Source organism: Haliaeetus leucocephalus, unplaced genomic scaffold, assembly GCF_000737465.1.
Source record: "Haliaeetus leucocephalus isolate CR32 unplaced genomic scaffold, Haliaeetus_leucocephalus-4.0 Scaffold1000, whole genome shotgun sequence".
Lineage (NCBI taxonomy): Eukaryota > Metazoa > Chordata > Aves > Accipitriformes > Accipitridae > Haliaeetus > Haliaeetus leucocephalus.
The window spans coordinates 2,266,333-2,276,484 of NW_010973436.1; the positions used below are offsets into that span (position 1 = coordinate 2,266,333).

Sequence of the window (10,152 nt, forward strand, 5' to 3'; positions counted from 1 at the left end):
TGTGAAGGGCGGGAGGGGGGATAGAGCTACGGTGTGAGGGAGGGGACGGGGCGGCCATGACAGGGCAGCCGCCGAGGGCCGTGACAGGGAAGGGGGGGAGTCAGCGAGGCCGTGGGGCACAGGGGGAGATGTGGCGTGGTGGGGTCGTGCCTTGCGCTTTGTTTTCCCCTGGGCTCTCCTCAGAGGGTTGGCTCCAGCTGGACACACACGAGGGGAGCCTGCAGTGCTAGCAAGCCTTTCACCCGTTCCCATCCCTCACAGCAGGTCCCCTCCTGCCTATTCATGGCCCCTAGTAGCAGCAGGATTGTTTCAGGCTCACACACAGCCCGTGAGGGGCACATCGGGCTCCAATGCATGGTGGGACACAGCACACCCCATTGAGCAGGTCAGGCCTCCTGCCCAGCTTGTACCCTTGCACTGGCCCTGCTGCTGCTCTGGGCTTGGTTATGCCGCTAGTTTGGGGCACAGGGCAAGGTCCCCCCCAAACTGAACAAATTCCCAGTGTTTTCTCAGTGTTTCTCCTACTTGCAACCAGACTCGCTTCCTCTTTCCTTTTCCTTCTGAGGCCAACCCAGAGTCAAGCTCTGCTACCACAGAAAGGACAGCAGATGGTCTTTGCATTGTGCAAATCCTCATCCCCAAACAACATCCTGGGTCCCAGAAACACTTCAAAGCAGAGAGGGGGAGAGAAGAAGGGAGCAGCAGCCATCAGCAGCTGCCCCTGCAGCTCCTTTACACCCTGGACCTGCTCCCAGCCGGTGCAGCCAGTGCCATGGAGGGAGAGGCTGATAATCAACGGAGTGTGTTGAACCTGGTGGCTGTGTTCGAAGAGCAATGGTAAGGAGGGAGGCTCCTGGGCACTGCGGGTGCATTGGGGCTCCACGTGGTGTGGGTTTTGAAGGGAGGAAACCCACCATGGAGGTGGTTTGGAGACTGTGGAGAAGCTGATTAGGTGATCTGCTATTCTTTAGCACTCGGATCTGCCCCAGTGTCTTCCTCCTGCTGCGGGTCATGGACAGAAGTCTGAAAACCTCAGTGGGATGTGACTGACTTTGCTGGAGGTTTCTGTCCCTGGCCCAGGGTTAGGTTGTGGCATGCTTGTTCCCTCCGCACTCAGCACCTTTGCAGTCAGCCTGGCTGATGAATGTTTTTTCCCCTGCTGCTGGGAAAAAGGATTTTGGTTTGCAATTATGTAGGCAGGGGTCATTGCTGGGAATTAACTGCTTGAGCCTCTGGAAGGATCTGAGCCTCAGACACCAGCCTCAGACTATCCAGTTATTTGCAGTGATGTGGCTCCTAGGAAAGGGAAGAGAAAATATCATGTTAAGGGAGAGAGCAAGTTCCTTCTGGGCTGCATAGCAGCCCCATAAACCAGTGCCTTCACTTGGAGTGTGAGCTAGCACCCTCAGACAGCATGTGCCAGGGTCAGAGCAAGGGGATCTGCCTTGCCCCCAGTGTAGAAGTAATTCCGAGGTTTGGGGTGAGTCATCGTTGTGTCTGTGCCTCAGATTCCCTATCTGTTGAATCGGGATACTGAATCTTGCCTTCCCTTGTATCAGTGGGGTGCTCTCAGTGAGCCTTAATGAGGCTGGGTGGTTGGGCAGATGAGTTTTGCAGCACTTCCTAAAGATGGTCAGGCACGAGATTTCCTTCTGCTCTGGGAACTTCGCCTGCATCTCCACTGCGTGCTTTGCTCCGGGCTTTGTGCTCTGGATGGCTCCAGAGCAGTGTGGTTGTCCCCATGGTGCCACAGTCAAAATTTGGCCTGTGATGTTGTTGCATTGGAACCATTTGCAGCATTTGATCTGCCTCCATTTCACTGCTGCAGTGTGTTTGTCATTTATTGTGAAGCGTGAGTTTGATTTAGAGGAAATAAAAGTAACTTATGACTTTTGGAGGAAGCTGGGGAACCTGGAAATGAGTTTTCTGGAACAGAAAACAGTTTAGCCCAAGTCAGTGCAAATAGAAAGAGAGAAGTTCCCTGTCGGATCTCAGCAGTGGGTTTAGGCTGGCACAGGTCTGGGAGGCACCAGAAGGGACAGATAAAGCCTCTCTGTCACATGAAGGGTTATGCCAGCCCCCATGGACCAGGCAGATGCATGCATGGCTGCGAATGGACTCCCGAGCTCACAGACACATGCTCATCAGCATGGGGATGGACCCATCATCCTCTTCAGATGAGTGTCTGCCCCTCAAGTCATCTCCTATCCTTAACTGTGCAGTTTTATGTCCAGTTTCATCCTGGTTTTCCCCTCCTCCTCATCCCACTCCTGTCTGCAGGCCACGAGTGGATGTCTTTCCAGTTTCTGCCCTGAGCGATTTACTACACAAACCAGCTGTTGTATGACAGACAACTCACTGTTGTCATCTTAAAGGCCTGTGCTCTGTGAGGTTTCTCCCCCATGGCTGCTCTGGACCTGTTTTCCTTGTCTCTGCCAGAAAAGGGAAGAGAGAAAACCACCAGAAAACTACCCCTCTGCAAAACCACCTACACAAGCTCTCCTCTTGGCTGACACCTCTTGACTATTTGGCTTTTAAAGCCTCGTGCCCAAGGCTGCTGACTTCCCGCTTTGGCTCCCTGGTGGCCACAGGCAGAAAGCCAGAGCTGTGCCAGCACCGCAAAGAGCAGAGCTATACTTCAGGAAATAAATGGCTGTGGGTGGGATAAACAGCAGTCATGCTTTTCTAGAGCAGGATGGAGACTGACCACATCGGCAGGATGCACTGAGAGAAGAAGGGCTGGATCCTGGCCCCCTTGGAGGATGTATGGGCTTTCAGACCCTGGTTTGTATCAGCAGGGTTGTAGCGGAGCAAAGGAGCATCAGCGCTGGGGTGCTGCTCTGTCTTATCGCCTTCACTCGAGGATGGTGGCTTTAACCTGGGCCTGAGTGGGCTGTGCTGTGCTGGGGGAATGGGTGAGCTGATCACTCTGACTCCTCCATGGCAGGGCCAGCAAATTTCCGTGGAGGGACAAGCAGCCTCTGTACGGCCAGACTACTCCTGCAGCCAGCCAGCCCCAACAGCTTCCAGTGTCCCCCACCAGCCGGGGCCAGAGCCTCTCCCAGATGGCTGCCAGGCACCAAGCAGAGGAAGAGGACAAGGAGGAGGAGGAGGAGCAGCAGGGTCAGCGGGGGCTGAGCTTCAAATGCCTCCGTTCTTTCCGACACAAGATCAGGGAGGACAACTGGAGGAGGCAGCAGGACCCAGGCCTCGAGCTTGGCAGCAAGGTAAGCTCTGGAGGTGGCTCAGGCGAGACCGGCATGTGCCCATGCTCAGGCAGGTAGTTGCATGGGCTGGACCAGAGCTGAGGTCTCTGCTGGCCCTGAGCAAGTCACTGCCATGCAAGGGCTGGTGCGTAGGTTGACAGCAAAGTGGCCCCTTCCCTGGTGCTTTGGGCACAAATTCCCCATAATCAGGTAGATCCAAGCAGAGTTTGTCTCTTCCAGCTCTGATATAACTACGCCGTGGGCATCAAATGCACAGGTGGGCCCAGCCGTGTCCGTCCCAGGGCATCCCCAGGGCTGTGCTGCCCTTTGCTGACTGCAGGCACATTTCTGCAGGACTGCATTCAATTCCAAGATGCAACTGTAGACCATGGGGTTAACCCACCCCACCCTGCACCACTCCTCGGCATCACTAGCCGTGTATTGCTCCAGGAGGCACATAGAAAGGTGTGACCCAGGAAGACATGAGCCAGGCTTCCCGACAGCTTTGTTTTCACCCTTGTTTTCACCGCATGCTTTGTAGAGGTCCTTCCCTTGCCCTCAGATGACTGAGGTCCAGTTTGATGCTGGGCCGTGGTCTGTGAACACTGGGGAACAGAGCTGAATCCCCTCAGGCCAGTGGGGGGTCGCATCTCTGCCCACGAGATTGAGCCCTTCTGCCCATGCAGGAACCAGCGGAGAAGAAAATCGCTCTGGAGCTGCTGGAGACAGAGCAGGCTTATGTCAACCGCCTCCACCTTCTTGACCAGGTGAGCTGGAGAGCAGAGAGGCCCACACAAGTCTGGGAAGCAATAGCCCTGCGGCCGTCTGCCCCCACCAGCATAGCTTGGCTACTTCATGCCACTTCACGCTGACAAAGCAGGCAGGACCTTGGTGCAGCCCCACACTCACCGATTTTCATGTGCTCCTCGGCAGGGCTTGGACCCTGTGGCAGTGCCCAGGCTCAGTTCAGGGTATGCACAAGCCAGGAACTGTTTACTAGAGATTTTGGAGAGAATGAAGCTGTATAGATGAGAGCCACGCCGGGTTGCTGGTCTTCATGGCCAGAGAATGGGTCTGGCCTTTGCCTTTCCTACACCCCACACCTCCAGGGAGCACCTTTATCCCAGCAAAGCCTACCATCCCCCCTGCTTCTCTCTTGGGGCCTGGGATTTCCCTTCTGCACAGAGTCAGGCATTTTCACTGCACGATGTGCCAGTCTTAGAGAAGGAATGGGATCCTCAAGCCTCCTCCTGACCCTTTTTATTCACCCCTTCTTTCTTCCAGGTATTCTATACAGAGCTGATGAAAGAAGCCAAAAATGGGAAGACGGTCCCAGAGGAGGTGGTGAAAATGATCTTCTCCAACATCTCCTCCATCTACCAGTTCCACGCCAAGTTCTTCCTGCCAGAGCTGCAGAAGCGTATGGAGGATTGGTGAGCTGCCAGAAGGGTGGGCTAGGCACCTGGGTTGCTTTGCCACAATGGGGGAGCAGTGATGAATTTGGTCTTCCACCAGCACCAGAGCTCAGCCTATTTTGCTCCAAATGTCTTTGTGCTGGAAAGCACTTCCTTAAAACACTCCAACCCAGACCAGGGTACTTTGGAAAAGGGGGGTGACATCTCAGGTGGTTTAGGGGTGTGCCCAGGCATGAATAGCCCAGGATGGCTGCAGGCTGGAGACATTCCCATTCTGGAGAGCAAGAAGTTGTATGGGGACGTAGCAGGTCGCAGCAGTAAAAACCTCTATCCTCCACCATGCACAAGCCGCCCCTTCGCTTCATCTCTCACTCGCTGCCTGCCCCGCTGGACTGAGGAAGCTGCTGGTCTGTGGTTCCTTCCTGCAGGAGCTGCAACCCACGGATCGGGGATGTGATCCAGAAGCTTGCACCATTCCTCAAGATGTATGGTGAATACGTGAAGAACTTCGACAAGGCTGTGGAGCTTATCACTGTCTGGTCGGAGAAATCACCACCCTTCCAGGATCTCATTGCTGACATCCAGGTAATGGGCCATGGCACAGTGGGGGACCACAGCAGTGCTCCCCAAAGTCTCTCTGCAAGGGGGAAGCAGCAGAGGGCAGGAGCTGCCTTGGTCACTGTTTCTCCATGTGTGTTGTCTCTCCCCAGAAGAAGAAAGCCTGTGCTAATCTAACGCTGCAGCACCACATGCTGGAACCTGTGCAGAGGATCCCGCGCTACGAACTCCTCCTGAAAGATTATGTCCGAAAACTACCCCCTGAGTCCCCAGACCGGGACGATGCAGAGAGTAAGGGCTTCCATCCGGCTTTCCCCGCTGTGGGGAGTGACAGGGTGGGTTTGTAGGGGAAATAACAACCCCTGATGTACACAGGCATCAGGATACCCGGATTCTCTCACCAGCTGCCCTATGCCCGTAGATAAACTTCTCTGTCTAACCCTTTTCTAGCAGGGAGAGGGATTAATCTGCCCTTTTAGGGTCTATGGAGGTCAGTGGGGAAGGTGGGTGGTGTTTCAGGATAAAGATGATCCCTCCCGAGCATCCCCCAGGGAGACCTGCAGTGGTTGGGCGAGCTATCAGACCCCTACGGATGACAGCAATTCCCAGTCCTGCTGGGATGGAGTGATAAACGAGTCGGCTATCCATCCCCCCAGGACCCGAGCACGCTACCCCGCACAGTCTGGCCGGACCCAGACGCTGGTGCAGTGTTTCAGGGCCATTCAGGTTGTGTCCAGGGGAGGGCAGCAGCTGCCACACGCGTGTCTCCCGCCCGTGAGGGAGAGACCCAGGAGTTTTCTCTCACAGCTCCCTAGCAAGTGTTTATCCTCCTCCCTTTCTCTTCTCGTTGCAGAGGCACTGGAGATGATTTTTATGGTGGCTAAGCACTCAAACGCAGCTATTGCCGAGATGGTGAGTGCCTGTCCCAGCTGGCAGTGCTTTGCGGCTCACTGCATGGTGATTTGCCAGATTTCCTCATGGCCTCATGCTTTGCAACTCAGTGGAGCACAGCCCTGCCCTGAACGGGACAGGAGCGCTGTGGGTTCAGTAGAGGAGGTTAGACCCTGCTCTTGATGCCTAACCCTGTCACCCTGAATCTGGGGAAGTCATGTCTACAACAGCCGTGATGTGACCGGCTGTTCAAGGCTGCAAGCTGCTCTCGGAGATCAGTCTGGGGTGAGAGAACTGTGCCACCTCTCCCAGTACTCAGCAGCTGGTCTGGGAGCTGGGGTTGAAGGGGACCCAGGGGAGACAAGGTTGTGGCTGCTCAGCTCCCCACAGAAACAGGTCGCTCTGCCTCCCCTAGGAACGGCTGCAGAACCTCTGGGTGGTCTATCAGCGGCTGGGCCTCGAGGATGACATTGTGGACCCCTCCAATGAGCTGATCAAGGAGGGGCCGATCCAAAAAATCTCCACCCGCAACAACAGCACATCGGAGAAGTACCTGTTCCTGGTGGGAGCTGGGATGCCTAGGGGAAGGGCCAGGGAGCAGATAAGATGGGAGTGGGGAGAGGGGCAGCACAGCCTGGCTGGGGTGTTGCTGGTTCATCTCTACACAGAGGTGATGAATTCAGAGCTGGGAGGTTTGACCTGCCTGGTGTGGGGCACCCTGTATAGGACGTGGTTGGGAACCTGCTGATCCCCTGGGCACGGCATCCCTTGGGAAATGCCGTGTTCCTAGAGCACTTTGCCTTTGTAGGGTGGGAGAGGGCTGGGGCAGAAGCAGTCACTTTTTAGGGTGGATTCTTCCCAAGGACCAGCTCAGCCCCAGGGGGGTGAAGGACCCTTGATCCCAGGGAAGCCCCCAGCTCTGAGCATGCAGGTGCTGGGCACCAACCAGCCCTCTTCCCCCGCTGCGCAGTTCAACAACATGCTGCTGTACTGCGTACCCAAGGTCATCCACGTGGGTGCTGAGTTCCAGGTCCACCTCCGCATCAACGTGGACAGCATGAAGGTCAGACAGGCACCTTGTCTTTGTGCTTCTCCCAGACCCTGGTTCCTCCAAAGTGCACCCCGCTTTGGGGTGTAGTGTGGCTGCTTCTTCCTCAGAAAGGAGGGAGGAGCTGGAGCCAGGGGTGGGGAGGACTGGTTGATATGCTCTGATCCTGTGAAATAGCAGTGTCATCTTGTGCACATAGGATTTGAGGGGCTGAAGGCCTTGTGCCTGAGGGAAGTCCCTGTCCCCCACATCATGGAGGAGGGTCCCTGTGTGCTGCAGGTAGGTTCAGCTGCTCCACATCCTTTCTTCGGTCTTTCTCAGGTGCGGGAGCTGAACGACACGCAGTTCCCTCACACGTTCCTGGTCTCGGGAAAGCAGCGGACGCTGGAACTGCAAGCCAGGTAAGGGGAAGGGTGACAGTCCTGCAGACCCTCGGGGAGGAGGGACAGTGGCTTATCCATCTCCCTTTTTGTACCCAGGTCTGGGGAGGAAATGAACGCCTGGATCAAGGTACCACAGTGCTGGGAGAGGTGGCACATCTCACTCCCCCCAGGTGGATGCCCTGTGTCAGGGGCAGCCCCCCCCGACTGCCCCTCCAGCCCTGCCTTCCCCTCTAGGCCTTCCAAGATGCCATTGACAGGAAGGAGAAGAGGAGTGAGACCTTTAAGACAGCAGCACATGGGCTGGAGACAGGCACCCCTGCATTGAAGGTAACCCTCCTGCCCTCTCCATGCCTTGCCTGCCTCCAGCACCCCCCTGAGTAGCAGCTCAGGAGAGCCCACCTTGCTGTGCTTCAGTTTCCCTAGCTAAACAGAGCTGGGGGGAGGCTATGGATGGGGAGAAGGGCTGAGGAGGGGAAGGTGTGAGAGCAGAGGGGCTGAGACCACCCAGACCATGGCCAGCCAGCCCCAGCAATGCAGTCTCACACCCCCAGACAGAGGAGCTGGGCCGCCGAGCTCCACAGTGGGTACGGGACAACCTGGTGACCATGTGCATGCGCTGCAAGGAGCCCTTCAATGCTATCATGCGCCGGAGACACCATTGTCGAGCTTGTGGATATGTGAGTTGCCCTGTCCCCCCTCTCTTCCCTCCCTTCTGGCCTGCTCAGGTGGCCGCTGGGGCAGGAGCGCACCTCTCCTACACCTTCTACCCCTTTCCCTGGGCTCAGGGCTGCTCCTGCCCCTCAGCTCCTCTTGCAGTTGCCCCTGGGATCCCCCAGCCCTGCCCCAGTCTCACCAGTGTCCCTGCCTGGTGGTTGTAGGTGGTGTGTGCTCGCTGCTCTGACTACAAGGCTGAGCTACAGTATGACGGGAACCGCCTGAACCGTGTGTGCCAGGAATGTTACGTCTTCCTGACAGGCCACTTGGTGCTTGAGGACCGGGAGGGGAAGCACAAAGGCATCCTGGAGGTGAGCTCTGCCCCTCTCTGCCTGTCCTCCCCATGCCTTGCTCCTCTGTCCCTCTTCCTCTGAGCTCTGCCACTCACCCTGGTCCCCAGACTGACTGTCACAGCCCAGCCATGTGCCTGCAGCAGAAGGGATGGGAGTTGTACCTGCAGCAGTCAGAGGGTGGCTGCTAATTGCGAGGCTGGTGGATGTGCTAAGGTCACTCCCTCGTGGTCTGAGCCTTGGGACCAGGCATCCGGGTTTCCTTCCACCATGGGATCTCAGCAGGACCCTCACAGCCGGGACTGCCCCTTGCCTGCCCTGATTTGGGGGGGTTTGTGGAGCAGGCAGGGAATTCCCCAGAAAATGACCTTAGCTCAGTGCCCTTTCTGCCTCCCACCTTGAGCGTTTAGGGATTTGTTCGGGGTCTTTTTTGGCAGAAAGGAGCGGCAGAGGTATCGGGCAAGAGTTTGTTGTGCAGTTCCCTGCAGCTGCTGGACAAGAACGGCAAGGGGGGCACACGGGGCTGGTTTGTGATCCCGCAGGATGATCCCCTTGTGCTGTACATCTACGCGGCACCCCAGGTAAGGCCGGGCTTGGCTCCATCTGCAAGGGACATCCCGGTGCGCCCATCCCCTGCCTCCCACCGCTCTCTCAACTCTTGACAGGACGTCCGAGCCCACACCTCCATCCCGCTGCTGGGCTACCAGGTGAGGGACCTGCCGCAGGGCGACTCCCGCCACCTCTTCCAGCTGGTGCAGTCCCGGCAGGTCTACACCTTTGTGGCTGACACCGAGGAGCTGAAGCAGCGCTGGATGAGGACCATGGCGCGCTCCGCTGCGGGGATCACACACCTGGAGGAGGGCGAGGATATGGACTCCAGCGACGAAGCAGAATGAGGCCATCCCCACCTCCTGGGCTGCCTGGTGGGTCAAACCTCCCCCTACCCATCCTGCTCGTGGCTGGCTTCAGGCAGATCCCTGACCTCTCTGCGTTTTGGTTTTTTTTGTCACGAAAAGGGTAAGGTGGGGGCACGTTTGCCACCAGACGGACAAGCCGGATCCCCCTTCCCCTCCCTCCTTGCTCTCCGCACTGGACAGAGACGATGGGAGTACCTGAGCCGTGAGGTGGAGGGAGCCAGAGGGTTTTGGGGAGCCTGCGCCCCTGCAGGCAGCCTGGCCCCGGCCCGCTGTGTCGTCCCGCCGGCTGCCGCCCGAGGGCAGCAATGCCTCAGCCTTTCTCCGAGCCTGGCCCCAGCAGTGGATGGTGCAGGGGGGATGCCCAGTTTTGTGAAAGCATCTCTGGAATTGGGACTGCTGTTATAAATCCTACCTGCAGCCCTCCGTGTGCAGTCCAAAGGGCTTTTTTGGGGGGTGTATTTTCGAGAGTGGCCTGTGGAATTGTCGCCGGGGCCCCCACCTTATCTGTAACGGGCCTGGATCTGACACCCTGCAGAGACGCAGCTTTGTAGCTCACCCTCACTTGGCTCAGGGACCCTAGTGCTGGATTTAGGGTGTCCCTCTCACAGCCTGTCACCACTCCTGGCCTCACACTGGTGCAATCCCATGGTGTGGGGGTACCCCTTAACCACAGACACCCCCAGCCTGTGTCCCCATGCCAGCCTGCACTCCTGCCCATGCCAGATTTTCC

At 57.2% G+C, this 10,152-nt stretch overlaps 1 protein-coding gene across 1 annotated transcript; it reads left to right on the top strand.

The window, feature by feature from the left end:
- The first annotated feature begins 687 nt into the window (after positions 1-687).
- On the top strand, positions 688-9,401 carry FGD2 (FYVE, RhoGEF and PH domain containing 2). The gene is made up of 16 exons (XM_010584784.1): positions 688-837; positions 3,044-3,227; positions 3,893-3,973; positions 4,491-4,639; positions 5,050-5,206; positions 5,332-5,470; positions 6,033-6,091; positions 6,486-6,632; positions 7,041-7,133; positions 7,440-7,519; positions 7,598-7,628; positions 7,736-7,828; positions 8,053-8,178; positions 8,380-8,526; positions 8,943-9,086; positions 9,171-9,401. Exons 1-16 carry the CDS (start codon positions 773-775, stop codon positions 9,399-9,401), a joined length of 1,926 nt encoding a protein of 641 aa, XP_010583086.1. The 5' UTR covers positions 688-772.
- The last annotated feature ends 751 nt before the right edge of the window (positions 9,402-10,152 follow it).

Coding starts and splice junctions, on each gene's coding strand:
- FGD2 (XM_010584784.1), top strand. CDS start 773: ATGGAGGGAGAGGCTGATAATCAACGGAGTGTGTTGAACCTGGTGGCT. Junction 6,633..7,040: donor CGGAGAAGTACCTGTTCCTG/GTGGGAGCTGGG, acceptor CCCGCTGCGCAG/TTCAACAACATGCTGCTGTA. Junction 7,829..8,052: donor CAGGCACCCCTGCATTGAAG/GTAACCCTCCTG, acceptor TCACACCCCCAG/ACAGAGGAGCTGGGCCGCCG.